This window comes from Cololabis saira, chromosome 1 (genome assembly GCF_033807715.1).
Source record: "Cololabis saira isolate AMF1-May2022 chromosome 1, fColSai1.1, whole genome shotgun sequence".
NCBI lineage: Eukaryota > Metazoa > Chordata > Actinopteri > Beloniformes > Belonidae > Cololabis > Cololabis saira.
The window spans coordinates 24,360,650-24,383,354 of NC_084587.1; the positions used below are offsets into that span (position 1 = coordinate 24,360,650).

General features: G+C 40.0%; 1 protein-coding gene across 2 annotated transcripts in view; it reads left to right on the forward strand.

Annotated features, from left to right (window-relative positions):
- The window catches only part of tll1 (tolloid-like 1), a 69,073-nt gene that overhangs the window by 20,614 nt on the left and 25,754 nt on the right, over positions 1-22,705 (forward strand). For both annotated transcript variants that reach the window (XM_061718771.1, XM_061718780.1), the window contains exons 3-13: positions 9,262-9,378; positions 9,563-9,640; positions 9,926-10,099; positions 10,201-10,318; positions 13,280-13,458; positions 13,898-14,003; positions 15,646-15,770; positions 18,093-18,208; positions 18,450-18,552; positions 19,285-19,401; positions 19,671-19,816. In XM_061718771.1, the coding sequence (XP_061574755.1) occupies positions 9,262-9,378; positions 9,563-9,640; positions 9,926-10,099; positions 10,201-10,318; positions 13,280-13,458; positions 13,898-14,003; positions 15,646-15,770; positions 18,093-18,208; positions 18,450-18,552; positions 19,285-19,401; positions 19,671-19,816 (1,379 nt within the window). The remainder of the gene's footprint in view (positions 1-9,261; positions 9,379-9,562; positions 9,641-9,925; positions 10,100-10,200; positions 10,319-13,279; positions 13,459-13,897; positions 14,004-15,645; positions 15,771-18,092; positions 18,209-18,449; positions 18,553-19,284; positions 19,402-19,670; positions 19,817-22,705) is intronic.

Sequence of the window (22,705 nt, forward strand, 5' to 3'; positions counted from 1 at the left end):
AAACAGTCTGCCCATAAATGCTGGAGAGTCTTTGATGGTTGTTGTGATATTTTATTTCCAAACTTGTTGCACAAGCTGCGAGGTTGACCGCAACCTCTGTTCATTGTAAACCATACACTTTTTACAGACTCCTTTCCATCAGAAAGGGTTGAGTGTCTCATGGTGAAAAATTCTTGGGTGGAGCATCAACCTAATGGCCCATTAAACTAGAAAGCAAGCTGTAAAAAAACATGGTTTTAGGGCCCACATTTTTGGTACCTTGCCTAATCATTGTTTTCAACGCTATAGCTGTAAGGTGAGCTTCAATGAGCAGCACCTGATGTTGCTCCCAAAGGGTTAATGTGGCTCAGTCGGATTGCTCCATGATTACTTTTGCAGGAAATCCTCAAGCAGATCCGAGATAATCTCTTTTTGATATTACAGTACGCTCAAAGCCACAGCTTTATATGCAATGTGAGAAACTCACAGACGTGACATGCATGCACATGCTCATGCACATAGAAAGACACATTAGCCCACCTATGGTGTAACCTTATATTTGCTTAATGAGGAGCTTAGAGAGGCATATGTGTGCATGTGTGTTTGTGTTAGATGCACCCCAGAGAATATAGCATGAGTGCATAACCCTACAGTGTCTTAATCTTCACTGTACTGCACTGTGGAGTTTGTAAAATGTCATATCATATCTCTTTTTCAGCTATGGGAACTCTCACAACATTATTGCACATTAAAACAGAGAAACTCAGATTTAATGGACATAGAAAATGCACATATTATTATTGCACATACATATTATTATATATTATATAGTTTTTAAGGGAGATTTTTCAGGCAGGCAACATATTTCAAAGTAACTGAAAGAAATATTAATTAAGAAGACGAAGGGACATTAATTATGGCAACATTAATCATGATTTATTGCAGTTAAAACTGTGGAATGATGGTCAAATGCCAAGAAAAGATGATTTTCATACAGTTTTTGCATAACATTCACTCATACACACATAAAGCATTGTGGCGCATTACTTGTTTGTGAGGTTTTGTCCCTATATGTTGGTGAGTGTGCTTGTGTGTTTGTGTCTGTGTTTACTGCAGTACCCCAGCTGAAGGGCGAACAGCAAGGCCCTGGTCAGCATGATGCAGGTCTCCTGGGAATTCCTGGGGTTTTTAGATCGATACCTTTCCTCCTGCATCTCCCTGCCTCACCGTCCTCCCCCCTTCCTCAACCCCTGGCTTGACTTTGGGCTATTTATGGTTTCTCTGTGGATTAACGGACCCCAGTCAATCGGCCAAACTTATCGTCTCTGTAATGCCTCTCTTGTTTTCACTTTGCATATCTGCTTGTGTCAGCTCTATATTCCTGGAAAACTCTTCGTCTTTATACTGTAGTCCCCCTTGTTGTCCTGAAACACCTGAAACTACTACAAGTGTAGTCTGACTCACTATACTGTTGTTTTTTGTTGTTCTTTTCATGAAAAAGCAAGTCAGTATGTTTTATGTGAGAACTCACAAATGACATTTTTGCTGGTGAAGTGGCAACTTCTTAAAGGTGGAATATGTTTATATTATTTGTCATTTATGTTACTATGGTTATGGTTAACTGTGCCAGGGTCAGCAGAAGTTGTATTACCCGTGGTGCAATTAGGTCCCAGAAGTAACGGCCATAACAGGCCTGTTTTTACTACATCTTAGTTAAGAGCTGGGGTCTGTGTTTTTTCTATCAATTTATTTACCAAAGTCACACCCACATCAGCCTCTCCAGAATCAAATAAACCTCTTTTATATGCATACTTACAACTTGTCTCTCTTTACTTTTTGACGGCTAATTAAATAGAGTATTTTATAGAAAACCTCTTAAACTTAGAAAACAACAACATAAATTACATTTCTTTTACTACTCAATGTTTTGCATTCATTTTTGTATATGTAATGTATTTCCAGCTGCTGACTTGCATTTTTTTTAAAGAATGCATCTTTAAGCAACTGACATTGAGGAGCTGATAATCAATCAGCAAAGATAATAACCAATCCACATGACTAAAGTAAACTGATGTTTCTAAACCAATTCTGTTTCTACAAAAGCTCTTAGACAAGCCTTTCTGATGATGTACCTACTCATAAAAGGACTGAACTCCTGTAGGTCATCCATAGATGAGTATAAAAATACATTAAAACAACCAACATGGCATATAGAACCATGTAACAGCACACACTCCTGCTCTTTATCTGATGTCGTTATCTGTACATCTGTGGGCACTGCGGTGTGCTCCTGTCTCAAACAATAGAATGGAGCTGAACACAATGGCCCCCTGACCCCCGTTTCCTCTAGTGGCAATCCTGATTAGCTAAGTGACAAGCCTCTCCTATGCTATTGTTAATTTATTAGTGTCTTAAATCCCTGTGGATGGCAATATTTTAGTTCAGCTAATCCCCTAACGATGGTTATCATTTGGTTGTTCATTGTTAGAACCCGATGATATGAAAAGCAGCTGAAGGTACAATAATGAAGATTGAAATGGGTGAAGGAGCAATTATTATACTTTTGTCTATGAAAAATGGGAAAGTCACGTTAAGTGTGTTATAGCTTTTTGTAGTGGTCCAGTAATAATGCCTTTTAAAATGTAGTACTGCAGCTTGCTGCTCAACCTGATGTCTTACTTGTGACATTTGAAACACAGCTTTCCTGTACACAATTAATGAATGATTTCCTTGTTGGTTCCTGATCTGGGTGACTAATACTTCTTTCACTGGCGTTTTCTGAAGCCCTTCCCTCTGTTTCTGGAGGGCAGTCCAGGTTGTTGTCTTGATCCAATGTAAACACTCAGCCAGGCCTTGGAGCCAGTCCATTCAGGGTTTTCATTCATGCTTGCTCCATACTGTACACAGACAAGCAAGTGAGAAGATAAGCTGGGATAAAGAAAAAATCTGAAGGCACCACATCGTTGAGCTGCTGCTACCTAAAGTTGAATGGAGCCAGTAAACGAGGTTTATGCATCTGGCATTTAGAGCAGCTGTGGCTCAGAAACAAGAGTTGTTGCTTACCAATCAGAGTAAACGCTCTAATCCCTGACTTCCCCAGGCTATGTGTTGTAGTGTCCTTGGGCTAGATACTGAACCCTACAGTGCCTCCGATAATTTCATTGGTATGAGGATCACTGTTTATCCCAGTGTTCCCGATCCAGCCCCTAAAGGGCCGCTGCCTTGCATGTTTCAAATAGTTCCCATCTCCAACACACCTGGCTCAAATTAATGGGTCTTTAACAGACTTGTGCAGGCCTCGAGGACATGATGATGGTAATCTATTTATTTGAATCAGGTGTAGGGTAGCTGGGAAACATCTTAAACATGCGGGGAAGTGGTCTTTAAGGAGCCAGATTGGATAACACTGTGGTAGACTGTGTAAATTAAGAAGTGGTGTGTAAATGTGTATGTGCATGGATGAATGTTGCTCGCACTGCTACGGGTCCTGTTGCACCTTAACAATTTAGCCAGTTTATGTCAACGCATCAAGCTTTCTCTAAAATGCCGGTTTACGCTGAACTATGGATGTTTTTATTTTTAATTTTGGGTGTATATGTAGTGTATTCGTATTGAGTTGGAAATGTACATAACTTATACAGAACCAATTAGTAACTTATATAGTGTAGAGGGTACAGAAATATATGGATATAATTCCCCATGTGGTTATGATCGAGGTTCCTTACACAGTATGTTTGCTCTGGTGGTCATTTTTATTACGACGCTGTCCCTTTAACAAGTACCGCAGGAATTGTTTTATGGAAAATACAGCTCCATGATGTTGTTGAGTGTTGAGAGTTCAAATCAATAATAAACCACACGCCATTGCGTGATCAACGGAGAAATTGTCTCTTGACTTCTCGCACTGCAATTTCTACGTAGTCGTATTTGGTAGTACCCAAAGTTATCTTGCCAAAGCGAACTGTCCCTCAGTCCGAGCAAACCAGGCTGAAGCCGACGACTCCCAGCATTCTGGAAGTTTCAAAGAAACTGCATTTGTCATCAGAGTTGTTCGTTCATTCTGTCACCGGAATACGTCCAAGAAACAAACATCTAGGTCACCAGTGTAGAAATTGCAGTGTGAGATGTCAAGAGACAATTTCTCAGGTGAAGTTGGACTGATAATATTTCTGCAACACCTCACAATCCTCTAGGAGAAGTAGAATCTAAACATTAAAAAGATCTGGCCATGATTATTTATAGATTTACTGCGGGTTAAAATAAAAATATCATCAGATATGCTTTCTAAGTATCGCTTAGTTTCTGTGTGCAACAAAAGGTGAGGCAACGACAACAACTCCAAAATTTAGCACAAAAACACTTAACTGATCCAGACAGCAGTTGTTGTGACTTCTGGGTTCTGACAAGTAGAACAAGTTTGATATGGCTTTAAAGAAACATAAATATGGCTGCTGGATCGTGGAGAAAACAATATAGGATGGACTTAAACTGTGGATGTGCATAATCTCTCTGTACCTGCACAGGTTTTCTCCAGATATTCCAGGTCCCGTTCCTGTTCCTGTCAAACATGTGTATTATGTGGGTTAGAGAAGTTGAATGTTTTGGAGTGAGTGTGTGCATGCCAGCTCATATGTCATGTTTGTCTCTGTGATGGCCCTGAGATAGATGCACCCAGACTCCAACCTGATGACAGCTGCAATAGCATCAGTGATCAAGAACTAGTTCGAAGAGAATACAGAAAATGGATAGATGGATGCATGGATGAATGGATGGATGGATGGATGACTAGACACTTTCCATGTGGGTATTGTTGCAGTTGCCTGCTTTTCCAATCAAGAACAATGCCAGACACTATTTCGCTTGTAATAGTTTGCATGTACAGTAATACAGGAATGATTCCTTTAAGTTGTTGGTGTTTTAATAGACAGCATGCTTTAATAAATCAGGTTAAACTGAAGATGCTAACACACAAATAAAGGTGAATGCTGTGGGTTTTTTGTTTTCCACAGTCTGATGTGCGGTATGTTCTCATGAATCATCATCTTTTAGGGGGCATGACACCTTTTAATTCTGCGAGTTTGCAGGAGGCACTTGTGTTATAACATATTGCATAAGGTTCTATGTGGCCACTCATGTAGATGTCATTTTTTGATAACTGTGTGAACCTGTGATTTCAATTTTGGTTTGTGATCACAAAAGTGATCAAAATATAATATAATCGAGAAAAAAGGCAATTATTTTTCCACACATTCTGTTTTGTGTTTTGCATGACATGTACGCTTCAGACACTTGGCCACTGGTGAGCCTTTCCCAAATAACTTTGAGGTCACACTGGTGTTTTCGGCCAGTAAAACATTTAAAAGATTCCTTGAGCAGCTCCAACAACATTTGATCTTTTGGCCTGAAGAATTTTATTTAGTCTCAAATGTTATTTTGTCTGCAGCTTAACTTTACAATGGACATTTTAACATCTTTAGGTTTAGCTCAGTGCAAGCAACATGCTTTATAAGTCAGAGAGTAATTGTTCTCAATAATTGGACTGTGTGATTTTTTTTTTCTTATAACCAATCAGTCATAGCTGAAATAGTTTTTTTTTCCAGGTTCATGCAACCATACAGCCTCATACAAACAACATATTGGCCAATATTTGCTTTATTTATTTTTATTTTGCTAATTCAGTATTTTTTAAATAAAAAGTTGGCTAAGAGAAAAAAATTATGTATAATGTAGGCATTACTAAGTAACCCCATTATACAATGACTTGTAGCTTTAGCAGCAGTAATTTGAAGTAGTCATTTCTTGTGTGACTATCAGTCTATCGTGCTGTTGTGATGGAGTTTGGACCATTTTCTTCCTTATAACATTGCTGCAGTTGAGCATGGTTGACATTTGCTTATATGCCGGTGTGCTCTTGATCAATGTCCTGTTGCCTGAGAAAGCCTCAAGCAGGATTTAGTTGTTGGGCAGATGGGATACTCGCAGACAGAAGAGTTCACGACTGATGAAATAACTGCATAGTGCCCAGATCCTATTAGTGCAGAACAACCCCTAATCATTACAGTTCTACTGCCATGCTTGACTTTACATGTGAGGTGTTGAGGCTGTAATGCTGTGTTTGGTTTCAGCCAAGCATGGTCCTGGACATAAATGCCAAATAAAACAATTTTGGTCTCATCTGTTTGTAGTCTTAAGGTCCTTTCAGATGCAGTTTTGCAAACCTTATTTGTGCCTCCAAACAAATCATACTTGTTCAGTCCTCTTCTAATCTCATTCTGCAAGACTTCTCTTCGACAAAATGAAAAAAAAAATCCTCAACGTTGAAGAAGATTACTGTGATTGCTGCTACTGCTGTTGAAAATGTAGTCAGGTGATGAATGCAGAAGATGAACATTCAAATGATTATTCAAAGGCAAAGCTCTTATGGAGCACAGTAATGTATAATGATTAAGAAATGTTATAGAACAACTGCATCTTATTAATTAGGCCAATAACGGCTGAAAACTAGATTTTGATGACTTAGATTTACCGTCTGCGTCACACTCAGCACTGCCAGAGAAGCGGAAACGCACAAAAAGCGTTTCCATTATACTTTTGCGATAGTTTGAAGAATCGCCTGAAAAATCCCGTCCTGGAAGCATAAAACAGTTTTGCAATATTTGGGAGTATTTTAGAATTAGAGCTATTTCCATTACAGGATTTCTTTTTCAATATTTGGGTTTTGTGCAAACCTAGGGGTAATGGAAATGCAGGTAGCGGGGCCTGAGGATCTGAGATGTAGCTTTTAAAAATGTCTCTGAGCTTTGCACAGATCAACTGTGGAATAACTGATGGGACATCCACTCCTAGGAAAACTGACTTGTATGCTTTCCAGTTCATCAAGGGATGATGATTAACCATACCGGGCTGCAACTTATCCCGTAAAGAGAAATGGCATGGTATTGCTGCTTAACGTGTGTCACGGTTTTGAGTTAATATCACAGTTTTGGTATTTAGGTTTCTGTTTTATTTTGAAACCCCATGTCCTTGTCTTTCAGTTATGTCTTCACTTCCCTTGTTCCCATCTGGCCGGGTCGTGTACACCTATGTCTCGCCAAGCCTTCTGTGTATATCTTGTCTTTCCCTTGCTCCCTGCTGGTCAGTACTGTTTCCACCCTCCATGTGTTCCGTCAGGTTTTGGGGATTTTTGCCAAGTTTACACTCTTGTGTTTTTGTAATTCCTGCTCAGCTGCCTTTTAGTTTTTTTTTAAAGTTAATAAATCACGTTTTTCTGGAACTCCTACCTCCTCGTCTCTCCTGCATCAGGGTCCTACTCAGCCACGCATTGTGACAACATGGATCTACAGTAAGAGTTATTGACTGTATCAGGCATAATTCAACTGATAGATTTTTTTATTTTTTTTTTACATTTGGAATGAACAGAGAAAATGAAAAAAAAAAATATTACAGTAACTTATACCTGTGAAAGTCAGCCTGGATAAAACTCCTGTTCTTGTACTGATAGAGGTTATGATGAGCAACATTAACAGTAACTAGAGTGGTTCACAAAAGCAGAAGAGAGGCGGAAGGAAGGACTGCTCACTGGTGGGTGTGAAACTTTCCCAAAAAACATTCTTACACATGACCAGATATCAGAGTGTTGTTTGACCACAGGGAGCTGCTGGCTGTGTGTGTGTGTGTGTGTGTGTGTGTGTGTGTGTGTGTGTGTGTGTGTGTGTGTGTGTGTGTGTGTGTGTGTGTGTGTGTGTGTGTGTGTGTGTGTGTGTGTGTGTAGTGACTGGCAGACAAAGCGACTCTGATCTCTGGTGGTTATCCAGCACAGGTTTTTAAATATTAGTGGAAATGAGGCATTGAAACTGTTGATTATTACATGAATGCTCTGATTATAGAAGAATCTGCGAATGTGATAACTTTACAACCACATGACATCACTAGCCAACTTCTTAGTAAAGGTCACAACTTTGGTGTTGTTCCCATCGTAAAAAAAACAACAATAAAAAAGGACTTGCCTAATTAAAAATAAAGATGATGTGAGGTTAGTCTGAGTTTAAACACATATATTCACCCTCATTTATGATTTGACCTTGATTTAATCAGACATGACATACTTGGACCTCTAGAAATAAACAGTTACACCTGAAACTAGCTGATGTAAACCAGTTGGACATTAAAAATCTAAAAACTGGAATTATAATAGTGGAGCAGAAGAGTGTGACTGCTGGTCAAGAGGTCAGGGCTGTCATTTTTTTATTTTTACACGGCAATACCATAGTGAACCGTCTTTTTATTCAAATGTTTGAATCTATTTAAATCATGAAAAGTATTTCTTATGCGACATATCTCGCCTGAAAAGGTAGAAGTTCTAACCTACTCTGGGAGGGTTAACCCTGAAAAACACTAATAGGTACGCTTGATGCCATCTTGCAACAGGATCACACTAGCTTTGACTTCAGTGATCTTTTTATTTTGGGCCACACCCATTTTGAAAAATACAATATGTTTGTATGCGAAGTATAAAAGAGTAGTAAAGAGTAAAGCTGGAGAAGACTGTGTAACCTGAGGCCTCTACTCTTTGGTAGTTTTTCCTCTCTAATAAGTGAGGGTTCACAAATTTTTCAGAAGTCAAGTTTCATTACTGCTTTTTCCACTTTGGTGACGGCCGGACACATAAACAGGTGGCATGCTATATAAAACCAGTTTTGTCTTCAGGAGCTGTCTCCACAACCATTTTTTTTAGACCTTTGACAAATTCCTGTGAGGTCCTCTAAATTACAATTATTAGAAATTAAATTTTCAAAGCTCCAAACTATCTATGTGACGTGAAAACTCAGACAACTTTGGGACGGTCAACTAAACAGGCGACTACATGAGTCATTTAGTGTGTCACGAGTCAACAATGACAGCTTCTATTCACTGACTGGGTCTGCTTGCAGCATTTTGTTGACCTGACGGGTTGAAGATTGTTTCAAAATTGACAGTGATTTATCGTTCACCCAATCAGCTACTAAGCATTCTTCGAAAGTGGTTGTCCTTTTTCAAAAAGGACAGAGGGTCTTGTGGATGTTAATTTCTAATGAGCTATCTGGTGCATCAGACTTCCTGCGGCCTGTTACAAAAAAAGTTGGAAATTTTCTTTTTAAACTGTACACCATCCGTGCAAGTGAAGAACACAACACACGCCATTTCAATGTTTGGATTTTCATGGTTATTGACAAGAATGAGAAACGTCATGACAAAGCTGGCAAGGCTTTGATAATGATTGTGACTTATTTTTCTTACCTGCAGCTGTATTTTGGGGCGACATCGCTTTAGATGAGGAGGATCTGCGCATGTTCCAGATTGACAGAACAATAGACCTGGCGCAACACACGCGTGCACACTCCCGACAGGGGCACACATCTGGTGAGTGGATGCAACATGTCACTCGCACTCTTTAATCGTTCTGCACTGCTTTTTCTCATATTTCCTCATCAGCTGCAGTAGAGCAGCTGAAATAGGAAGCAAGCAGACAGGAAGTCACTTGAGGAAATCAGAATGTATCATGCAATGTTTTTGTTTTGACATTGTGGTCCCTCATTTGTGTTAGGTGGAGTGGGAGAGCATGAAACTGTGAAGAAAGGATCGTTATACCTACTGCTGGAAAGAATACGAAGATTTGGTTTTGGTAAGCAGTTGGAAATTTGAAAAATGACACGTTTTTATCGTTTCTGTACAAGGACCAGTCTAGTGACTGTGCATGTTGATGCTCTGCGACTTTAAATTGACTAAATCTCTGGTGTTAACCATTTTCTGAAGTATTTTATAGTCCTGGATCTTCTCAGAGTAGCAACTGTATTTCGTTTACGCATATTGATCCAATCTAAATATAAAAACAGTAAAGTCCATAATTGGTTGTTAAGAAATACTGACAGATGGTGGTTTCGTGCCCACCTCCTCTCTTCTCTATTAGATTATCTCCCCAAAAATGAAAGCAAAGGAGCTACCAGTCAAAAGACCCAAACTGGGAAAGTGGGGAATTCTGGTAAAATGGTGAAGAGTCGTCTTCCTCGAGCAGCCACATCCCGAGCTGAGAGAATATGGCCCGGGGGAGTAATTCCCTATGTCATCGGAGGAAACTTTACTGGTAAGCAACGCCACTGGACTACTGCCCCTTACCACTCAGCAATAAAAGGCCCACTGATGTGTGATTTTGTGAAAGCAGGATATGAAATGTGCGTCTTTCAGGTAGTCAGAGGGCCATGTTCAAACAGGCCATGCGTCACTGGGAGAAGCAAACGTGCGTAACTTTTATTGAGAAGACGGATGAAGAAAGCTACATAGTCTTCACCTACAGACCCTGCGGGTGAGTGTGGAAGACTTTTGTTTGTATATCTTGGATTTTGTGCGTGTGTGTGTGACTGTGCGTGTACCTAGAGTTCACTGATGACCTTGTCACAGTGAGAGACGATACGGTCACTCAACAATGACTCCGCTTTCCTTCCTGTCCTGCTCCTGTTTCCCCACCCCACCAATCACGCCGCTTCGGTTAAGTGTTTGTACGTTCGTGCAGTTCTTTTGTCCGTACTCTGCAGAAGTACATTGTTCTGTCGAGTGGCGGCACGGTGGGGTCAGAGTGTGTTTGTACAGTGGTGACACTTAACTTACTGGTTGTTTTAAGTGGTGAGGCTTCAGAGTGACTGAGATGAGGACGTTTGGGTTTATCGCTCCAAGACAACGTTGTGCACACGGCTGAAAGGATAACATATCCACCCCTTGTATGTGACTTTAAGTGTTAATGGTGAACAGATACGTCCCGATAAAATACAGTTTGTTTTTTTTAAATGGAAATGTATCAATATTTTCAATGCTTTTACAAGCTTTATACTGTGTATGTATATTGCACTGTATGTATCAGGGGTGTCAAATGTAATCCAATAAGAACAGATTCAATTTAATCCTGTCCCGCCGCTGTTATTGGCCCTCAGCTTTACAAATCAGGAAGAAGATATCACATATCCATAACTCATGAAAGATAAGCTCACAACTATCACAACGGTGTCATTCCTCATAATACAGTATATGACAAACTACACCTTTCACTGCTCGGTGAACAACAACGATGCTTCATCCTCAAGCACATTAAAGGTAGTGTTCCCCTCACTTGATATTTTAAATGTTGTTAATATCTTTGCACGACTGCAGCTCCTAACTCTATCGGGGTGTCCTAACTTTTTCATGGACGGTAACTTGCGTTTCATGTTTGAACCAACACTGCAGAAACAAGGAGGCACAGTTAGACGGCATTCTAACGTTATATCAGCTGGGTTCTTATTTCCACTTTGGAGACACTGAACACAACGTGTAACATTTCTATCGCAGTCATCTGAGAACCTGGGTCCAGCTGAAGACTTGATGGCTGATTAAGAGTAATTTAATCACTTTTCTTCTCATGCATTTACCTTCTTTTTCTCTGCTACTTCTCTTATCCAAAGGGCTCTCTTAAAACAGTCTCTGACAGTTAATGTAAACTTCTACATCTGATGAAGCATGGCCTAATTACTTCGCTGAACCTAAACTACTAGTAAACAAGAGTCGTGTCCTTACTGGCATTGAATACTCCATGTTTTACACGATAGTTTTTAATTACCAAGGAACGGTTAAACCCCGGTGTACCTTGTTGAGCAGAGGCACCGAAACACAAGGCAGCCGCCGGCTCAGGTTTGGACTGTTTTGACTTGGATTTGTGATAAATGCGGTTGCTTTCTTTGTAAAAGTGTCCTGCAATGATTTTTGTTGTAAACTGGCACTATGGAAATAGACTGATCTGAAAAAGAAATAAAAACATTTAAAGTGTTGGGCATAGCTGGGGTTTAAAGTCAAAGCGGTTATATTTTACTTTTGGGGTTTTTCCTGTCCCAGAGTGTAATGTTTATCTTTGTGTAAAGTTACAAAGCCCTGTGTCTACATTGTCTCTCAGTAGCTTGAAATGACTTAGTATGCCAGGTGGTTTATTCCATCACTTGTGTCTATTGTAAGGCTTAATGCCTGCCAAGACACTCGCATTGAACACCTCAACTCCCCCTTTTCCAACCTCATGACCCCCAAAAGGTTATAACCAATATAGAAAATAGATGTTTGCATACATAAATAACCATCATATAAGATATTTAATTGGACATCTGGTGGCGACGCAGTGAACCAGGACTTTACACGCTGATTCATTCATAGTCTGACTAATAAATTCCTAATTATTTCTGTACTTGGTTGCTCAAGACATGTTTAGTCATAACTTCATAACTCCTACTGAATCATGTTTTAAATTAAATGAATTTTTTCCTAAATATTTGCGTGCCTGTGGGAGAGATAATTATTTTTATTTTAACTGGTGGTGTTTTTTTTTGTATTTTATTTTTTACATTCTGTGATGGAACAGAATTAGACAATTTGATTGGATGCCTAAACATCCAAAGTTTCCAAAGTTTATTTAGACGGGACAATCCATATTAATGCACACTACATTAAGCAGTGTGAATTCACCGGGTTTAGCAGAGATGCTAGTTTCCACCCACAGCTTCGTACTATATTCAGTGTGCATAAACACATCTGTGTGTGTGTGTGTGTGTGTGTGTGTGTGAGAGTGTGTGTATATATATATATATATATATATATATATATATATATATATGTATATATTATGGGGATCAAACCCTGGTCCTAGGGTTGGAGCTATGTTTTTGAGTTAGGCTTTACTCTCTGGGTTAGGCTGCACTTAATGAAGGGAACTCAATGCCATTTCCTCATAAGAACAGCTGTTTGTGTGTGTGTGTGTGTGTGTGCGTGTGCGTGTGTGTGAGAGAGAGAGAGAAGTTACTGATGTTGTTATTGGAAATTCTACAAGAAGAAAGTCCATCTACTTGATCCCCTGATCCTTATACTGCAATCAGCTCAGTGGATAAGTTTAATCAGATTTGTTAGCCTGGCACCAATGTCTCTGCTAACCAGAGCAGAGAATGACTGCTGGTGTGTGTTTGTGTGTGCGTCCTTGTGTATTCAGTGTGATATGTGAATTATCACAGCTTATTCTCACTGGGTTATAAAACTGGAGCATTACTGGAGTGTTGTATGTGAAAAATTCCTACCTCTGTTCCTGTGGTGCGAGTAGTACGGGGCAGGAAATCCTGGAAAGACTGTGTGTTCTCGTGTTCATGTGTTTGTGTGTTGTTAATGAAATGCAACACTGCTGATTCTTTTTTCCACTGCCAAATTTGTAGTAAATATCATCCGGTTCTCTACCTCACACCAGCTTCCCACTAATCCTTTTTAGGTGTTGTTCCTATGTGGGCCGCCGTGGCAACGGACCCCAAGCCATCTCCATAGGAAAGAACTGTGACAAATTTGGCATTGTGGTGCACGAACTTGGCCATGTCATAGGCTTCTGGCATGAGCACACGCGACCTGATCGTGACGATCACGTGACCATAATCCGGGATAACATCCAACCAGGTGAGGCTCATTACCCAAGAGGCACCTGGGTCTCTGTTAGAATCGTTTCTCTGTAGATAGGCGATGAAACTTCAACATTCCCACTCATGTCTGGGTTTGAGTGAGTGTGAATGGGCCTTTTAATGACTGTGAAGTCTCTTCAGACCTAAGTCTCTGCGCTGGAATCCAATTTGACATGTGTTACATCAAATTACAAAGCGGTGTCTCCAAGCTGACCCAAGGTTTTATTTAGAAGCTTTCAGCTTCTTCTGTTTTGACAAATGCCTTTTAAAGTACACTGAGACATTTAAAAGATAATTATGGTGTTTGAAAAGATTTAATGCCCACATATGAAAATGCAGTAAAGTATTGCACTTTTCAGATATGTAATGAAAATAAAGCCTAAAATGCTGCCATGTCTGCTTGAATGATGAATCTCTTTGCATCCTGTGCTATCCAGGTCAGGAATACAACTTCCTCAAGATGGAGCCAGGAGAAGTGAACTCTCTCGGGGAACCTTATGATTTTGATAGCATCATGCACTACGCCAGGAACACCTTCTCACGGTAATCAAAGGCAGCATCTTGTCTGAATTTAAAGGATTGACAGTAAAGCCTGCTCTGTGATTTCTGGAAACAGTGACTCTTTTGTGATGTTGCGTGTATCAGTGTGTTTGTCTGTGTTGATGCTTGGATTTATTGTTTGTGGTTAGAACTGCTGGTTACAGCTACCACTGACTTTCATCGCTCTTTTTTATCACCGATGCTGAAAATGATTGCAGAGGACTGCCAGCTTGTATTTTCCATGGCAAATGTTTTTAACAACACTTTTTAATGACTCTTTCATAGTAACAGTAAAGTAACCCACTCCCAAAAAGTGTCAAACTGAGTGGCTTTTATTGCCAATGATACAATGACTATGTGGTCCCAGCAGACTTGCTGAATCATAAGTGTTGACATTTGTAGACTTAACAGATTGCGCAACACCTGAATACAGTGAAAAATGCTGAGATTCTCTGTCACTTAATAATTGGTCATTATAATGCTTTTTTTTGGTTTAAGACAATAATTCTGACCTTTTTTAGCCTTAAAGGGATTGTGACATGAAAAACACATTGTTCTTGATTTTTTGTGTTTTGTTGGGTGTCTTGACATCAATTACACCCAAAAAAACGAACTTTTAACATTCAGTGTATTGTGTGCTTTCTGGGAGTTTCCGCATAATTGTGCAAAAACGGCGCATCTGGTTGGGTGGCGGACCTATACGTATAGGTCCGCTAAATCACCACCCCCTCCACCCAGCTCCCTGCCCATCACCAGACGTCTAAGTCTCTCCTCTCCACCCGCGCTCTCCTTTTTTTTTCGCCTACGACCTCAGATCAGACGAGACAACCCGCTGAATTTAAGCATATTACTAAGCGGAGGAAAAGAAACTAACAGGATTCCCTCAGTAGCGGCGAGCGAAGAGGGAAGAGCTCAGCGCCGAATCCCCGTCCGAGCGGCGGGCGTGGGAAATGTGGCGTACGGAAGACCGACTTTTAATAGTGTTAAAAGCATGTTAAAAATTATGTCACAATACCTTTAATGATGATATGCAGTGCTTTGTTGCAGATGATCTGCAACAAAGGGCTCATGTTGAATTTGGATTGTGGGTTGTGTACTCCACAAGGTGAGCTGCAGCTTAAAAAAATGTGTACAAATAAGCTTTGTTACAAGTTCTATAAAAGCCAAATATCAGACGAAAAGTTTATCATCATCCTCTAAGCAGCTAAATTTACCCTGCTGACTTGTGCTCATGTTGAGTTTTTCCAGTTGTAACACATCGGCTGCCACAGAAATTGGAAGTGACCACGCTATGCTGTAGAAAGAATGAGATGCTGACAGCATTAAGGAACCTTTTTCTGCTTCCATTTATTCGTCTATACACCAGCAAGTTTGAGTTTAGAAAAACAGGATAGCGTCTGAGTCATTATACATGCTTTCAACATAATGGTTCTTTTGGTTTTTGTTTTGTTTTTATCAGTGCCATACCCATTTTAATAAGACATTTCACAGTCAGCTCAAACACACAGAAAATAACAAACCACTGCGGTGAACAGAGTTTGCTTGGAGTTTCTGAAATAAGAGGCTGTTCTTTGATCATAATGAGTTTTGATGACACATTTATGTGCTGTAACACGACATTTAATGCCTGTTCTCTCCTTTGAAGCGGCATGTTCCTCGACACCATCCTTCCATCCAGAGATGAAAACGGGGTCAGGCCTGCTATTGGCCAGCGAACAAGGCTCAGCAAAGGAGACATTGCACAGGCAAGGAAGCTGTATAGATGTCCAGGTACTGATATATTTACTACAACGCCACTGTTGGTGTGTTAGACTGTGCATGTGCATTTGTCACAAAATAAAAAAAATAGCATTATTTATTTGCTCAAATTAGTGTATTCTGTACAGTACAGAGATTGAGTTGAGTAATTTGTTTTTCTATCTGAAGTTTCCATATTTTCGAGTTTCACTCATGTCTCGTTCCCCTTCCTTCTTTCTCTCTCACACGCATATACATGCAGATACAGACAAAAACACATTCCTCAACACAGTTCTTGTGCACACCCGTGTTGTTCTGACGTTCCTCTAGTCCCCTGTGAGCTGTTCTGACGTGATCTGGTTCTGCTCTCACTGAGCTGTGCAGTAATGTCATAAAAGTTTATGATTTCAAATGGTGCCATTGATTGTCGGGCCACACACAAACTGTTACACGTCAAAGACCAAGAGATGAGACGCGGGAAGCAGGTTAAGTAATATCTTCTTGTCTTCATCCATAGGCTTCATGTATCAGGGCACAATAAAGAAAAATCAGCTGAGACCTACCAGGTCCTGATACTGGGTAAAGACACCTTCAGATGAAAATCAGCACACAAATTATTAGACTTTGTCAACAAAAAGAAAGCTAAAATTCAAAAGCAGTGTATGAAAATTCCTACTCCTTCCAAAGAAGGGAGCCAGGTGTGATTACACTTAGAAATGTTGGCAGTTTGCTGGTCTGGAGCATTCAGATGTATGATCTGCCGAGGAAAGACACTGGCAATTAACTTTGAGAGGGAATTGTTACTGCCCATCAATCTGGGAAGGGTTATAAAGCCAAAAGTTACTTACCTCACAATTTAAAAAAAATGAACACAAATGTTTGTAAGGGATAACCAAGAAAAGCTTCTTCTCTCCATAACAAGCATTGCAGCACACTTTCACTCTGCAAGATGTTTCTGACTACATTATAAGACATCTGGGGGAAAAAAAACATCTTTAAGACAGATATGATCAAAATAGAGATGTTGCTCAGGAATCAAACGCAGTTTTTCAGCACAAACATCTCAAACCTACTGTCAACACAGTAGTGGAAGGGTGATTTAGGGTTGGGTCGCAGTCTCAGAGTTGACCATAAATTCCACAGTACTGTAGAGAGGCCATAGAAAAGCCCTCTTATTTGACACTAGTCAAATATGAAGCCACCTGTCCAGCAGCTAAGGCTGGACTGAAACTGAAAGGCAACAGAACAATGAGCACAATAGCTGTGGCAGGACCAGAATAGAGCTGTGCATTACATTAATGCCACTAAACCTCAATGGACTGACGCAGTGTTGTGAAGCAGAGCAGGCCAACATTCCTCCATAATGGTGCAAGAGACACCTTTAAATAGAAAACAGTTACTTGAAGTTACTGCTCCTAAAGGTGTTTCTACAAGGTGATGAATCAAATGATGTGCTCAGTTTTTCCACGCATCTTCATTTTGACTTTGTGTTGATTAAATACATATTGATATTGGGTTATATGTCATGCATTATTCTCCATCTGAGATTTTATTTCCTTAATTTTAAGACCCTGTAAAGACCAGGTGATGTTTTCACTGCTGTTATCATTATTTAATGATAACTAAAATCAGAAAATTGAAAAAGGAAGTGCGCTTCATTGTTCACACAACAACAAGTAAAGTGTCTCTTTATATCGTTAAATATTTTTTTCTAAATCAATTTGAAATGGGGAAAGACCAAGACTGTGTTCGTAATTCCCAGCTGGAAATAGATACAGCTTCAACCGTATAAGGTCAGATTTAAGCAATACCATATTCACTGGCAGATGAACAGAGCCCCAGGGCATTGTGGGGGAAAGCAGTATGCATGATGGGATAGGAGGGGCACATTTGGCTAACCTTATTTTGTGTGTGTCTGTGTGTGTGTGAGGGAGAGAGACTCAGAGGACGGAGGACGAGCGTGATATTGTATCATAGTTCTCCTTGAATGCCTTTTGAACTGATGAAATATATGAGTCTGACATTTATATTTATTGCCTATGAAATTACTCTACTATTGGGTAATTGGTGACAAAACACGCTGAAAAACAAGCACGCACAATGTAGCCTCCTTCTTGCAACGGTAAAAGAAGCCAAACACAACATGAAGCATATGTTTATTTTGCAGAGTGATTATAAATCATTTGCTGGTCTCTGAATTAGACATGCATGCATCTCAGTTTATGTATGGAGACAACTGTCTAGTTAGTACATTTGCAGTAAGCGAATAAACAGATTTTTTTCAGATTGAGAACAGTAACAAGCCATCAGCACACAGCTTCAGTACTTATCACATGCATGTTGTGTGTATTTCAGCGTGTGGGGAAACACTCCAAGAGTCGACTGGCAACTTCTCATCTCCCGGTTACCCCAATGGATACCCTTCATACACACACTGTGTCTGGAGAATATCTGTTACACCTGGAGAAAAGGTACACACACACAAACCAGCAGCACCCTGAAGTGCAGGGAATGTGCATGCATAGCCAATAAAAATAAAAGGCTGCTAACAGGGAGACTGTGTATTGATAAAGTCTTATTCCACCATCTTCCTCTTCTCTGCCTCCCCCAAAGGTGCTTTAAGAAATTCAGAGCTCTGTACTAAAAGTATTAAATATCTCTTCACTCTCCACTTTATTTATTTATTTATGTATTTATGTTTTGCTTCTGCAGATTGTTCTCAACTTCACCACTATGGATCTGTATAAAAGCAGCCTGTGCTGGTATGACTATATTGAGGTCCGGGATGGATACTGGAGGAAAGCGCCGCTTCTTGGTAAGATCAAGACATGGATGATGTGGACAGGTTGACCATAGTTACTGCTCGCCTGCACCCCTCTTTTTATTAGCGTTTTACATTAATTATGTGTTACATTTAACATTTATTGCAAACGTAAAAAGCCATCTTTCAGCTGGAGAGGAAAAATATCAGTCTTTTAGTTGCTGTTTTTTTAGACAAATTTAAACAAAAGCATAATAAGCTGCAGAGAAACAAAAACTGTGCTACATATGTCAGTGAGAAGATCAAGTCGAAGCCAGCAAATATATGTGCTGGCTTTGACTGCAGGTGAAGGTTGATGAGACTCAAATCCACTCCACAGCTGTTTTTACTCCACTGAGGGAGGATTTTATAGCACAAAAATTGCTCAAGCTGAAATGATCTCAACTCCTGTAGCTTGCATGGTAAACGATGGTATTATAACTCATACAGTACTTTTTAGGTTTCTACATAAACTCCGTGCCATGTGGGGTATGAAAAGAAGATATAAAGAGTTTGATTTTCAAAATAACTTAAACATGTATTGCTTTTTTGCCACCTTCAGTAATCATATAGAAGTACAGAAGAAGGGTACATTTGTTTGACTTGTGGTGATTGCTGTGCACTGACTCCCAACTGGGAGAAGCGCTATTACATTTCCATTCTTTCATCACCTCATGTTTCAAAAACAGCATTTCCCCTTTTGTCAGCATGGTTTACTGTATTTGCTTTTGTGTGTGTGTTTTACAGGTAGATTTTGTGGAGACAAAATTCCTGAGGTTTTGATTTCAACTGATAGCAGAATGTGGATCGAGTTCCGCAGCAGCAGCAACTGGGTTGGGAAAGGCTTCGCCGCTGTTTACGAAGGTAACATCTCCATCACCAATCAATATACAGTACAAGAAAATGTTAAAGAAAACGCAAATACATAATCTCATAGCGATTTTAAAGTCCCTCTGTCGTCACAATGCAGAGTTTGATGACCTTCTGACTTTTGAAAGAAGTTTTCTTGGTGGCTTTTATTATTTATGGTGTACACAGAATGTGTTTCAGGTGTGTCCGTGGTCAGCGCACTTGATGCTAATTCATCCTGTCTCTCTCTGTCCGGTCTCTCACTCTGTTCTTCTTTTGTGCAGCAATCTGTGGAGGGGAAATCACCAAGGACTCGGGCCAGATTCAGTCTCCCAACTACCCCGATGACTACAGACCCTCCAAAGAGTGTGTGTGGAGGATCACTGTGTCTGAGGGATACAACGTCGGGCTCAGCTTCCAGGCCTTTGAGGTGACCTACCCACCCTTTGTGTCTGGGAGTTTTTTTGTGTCTCCCCCTTTTGTACATAGAATAGGAACGTCTGGGTCAAATTTCATGCTTGTGTAGTTGCGAGGAAGTTAATAAAAGTAGTGATGCGTGTGTGTGTGTGTGTGTGTGTGTGTGTGTGTGTGTGTTTGGTTGCACTGAGGTACAAAGCCTGAAGCTCGGGATTCTGTAATTACAATGTGGAAACACTATCAAACCACTAAATGAATCTGGTTGTCATACACACAAAATTTACATTTTCAGAGACACAGTCTGTTCTATTCTATTCTGTTCTTCTCTGTTTTGTTCTGTTGGATCCTGTATCCACGCCTTTATAGCTTAAGAACAGGATACTGTGAAACAAGCCGTACTTCTTCCCCGGGGAGTAAGCCATTTGTTAAAGCACCGGAACACACCTAAAACACTTGGCATGCATGCACAAACGCGCACCAATCATCAGCTTCTTCATTATCTAAGCCCTTATTGTCCACATGATTATCTGATGTACCATAGTACACCGGAGGCTCAACATGTTGCTACAATACCTTGTATATCAAAGATGAAAGCCGTTAGACAACAATTATTTATTATCGTCTCATAACCACTCATGCAATTTGTTATCATTTATTGGACCAAAAGAACCATATAAAGTTCTATTAACTACTGTAAACGGTTCCTCTTCTTCTTTGTGTGTACGCCGTAGGAACTGTACTTTCACAGAACTGTTTTTATGAGATCTTTTTAGTTCCTGCTTCAGAATAGGAGCTATCTGGAGTGAAGGGAACCATCTGCGATTAAACTGTATGTTGAATGTTTTCTAATTATACAGCGATTTCTCCAGACTACAAATGTGTTCAGTGGTACGCAAAAAAAAAAGGAAGTAAATATCCATAAAATGTAAGCATGTAAACCACAACTAGGTTTTTTTTGCTATTCTGTTAAAAACCCTAAAGGAAGCACTGAGGAATGGAGCAACCATGAAGCCAAAACTTTGTTGAGATGGAGGAATTCAAGTGTGATTTCCTCTCCAGCTGGCTTATGTGTCACTTCAGTGTTACTATGTTCGGGAAACCCCCCCCAAATTATATTGTAATTTTGGGAGCTCCGGCCCCTATAACCTTCAGAAAGCCCTTAGACTTGTTTTGCCAGAATGTGCCTTAGAAAATGACATAAGTATGATGAACTACAGTGCCTGTCTATGAATTATCTTAATAGAGCCAACTACAGATGGCTTAAAAGATAATAATTGTACTATATTACTTCTTGCCATATTTTGTGAGTTAAAGGTTTATGTCCCCCATAGTGTACACCTGTGTGGAAAAATCAATGCATGTAATGATTTATTAATCACAACAGTAGATAAAAGGTTTGACGTTATTCATAAAAAAGAAACATCCACCCAGCTGTGAAACAGTGCAGGACTCCGAGGACAGCTGCTGAGTAACTAATGACGCAACTGTAAAACTGTGATGCTGTCTGGACAGTCCACTGGTCTTTGGGGTGGAACTCCACAGATTACTTGAGGTCATGGCTGCAATACTCCTCTCTCTCTTCAGGGGATAATCCTGAATAAGTGTCGACATCACTGATGTTGTGTCCAATACGTAAATGTGCTCAGCACCATTTTTCCTTTAGAGATACTCATGAGTCTTTATGCTTTTAACTTCATAGTGCTGCAGGTATTTGATGTACTCTGAGAAAAGAAAGACATATTTGCATCAAAACTCCACCTTCTGATAACAGTTCATCAAACCTGCACTGTGTTCAATATTTCTCCCTGTATGTCAGACATCTTACACAAACAGAGTGCTGTCTAACTAGTGGTTTCTCCACGAAGAAAATTGGGACAGTGCAATTTTCAAAACTACATACCTTCATGTGCTTCTTTCCATGTTTTTGGACATTAATTACAAAGCATTAGCTGAACATTCATTTGTAGTAGAAACATGCTACACTTAAAAGGCAGGAGAAGTGATTTTGGGATGATGTCATACATCTTGATATTTGAAACAAAATATCAACAAAACGTGGAGGATTACCTCCCTTCTCCTCTTCTCTCCAGTGCTCCCCAACAAAGCAAGACACATCCTGAACTCTTCCAAGATTCTCCCTCCTCCACCTTTTTTAGAGTTTTTAGATTGGATCCCGCTAATATCGCTGGATGATGAACGCGTGTCTAACGCGCGTTGGTAATATAAACGCAAGGCGTGCTATTTGTCACCTCGTGCCTGAAGGCGAGTTGAGGGGACGGAAGGCGAGTCAGGAGGTGTTATCTGTGAAACATAACGTAACAAGTGTGGGCGTATAGAATGACGTATTATCCCGACATCAGCAAGATTTATACGCCGTCAGAAAGGTGTAGTTTTGAAAACGAGGACGGATGAACCTCAGGATGAGTGTTTTGCTTCTTGCAAGGCCCTAGTTTGTCATTTCTGTGTCCAGTTGTTCAAACAATGGACCATCTTTTGTGGTGCTGGATATACGCCAGTTCATGGCATCCTCAATTCTGAGACAGAGTAGCTCGAGAATCTCTTTGTCTCCCCAGTTACTCCTCTTGCAAATATAGTCCCTACCTGTGACGTCCTGCTGCTGCTGTTACTCTCATCATCTGATTCCTTATTTTATAGAATAATAATAAATAAATAGAAACTCCCCTGGTTGGTTGTACTCAAGTGCTGTGGGTTAGAAATTGCATACCCCAACTTTTATAGGAAATAATTGGAAGCTGCTTGCATCTACATCATAGGATTTGACCGCACAATGCAGAAACAGAGCAGTGTTACCCTTTTTGTCAACTACATTTGCGAGATTAATGCTTGTTTCTATATATATATATCTCCATGCACTGGGTGGGAAGGATAAAATATGATACAG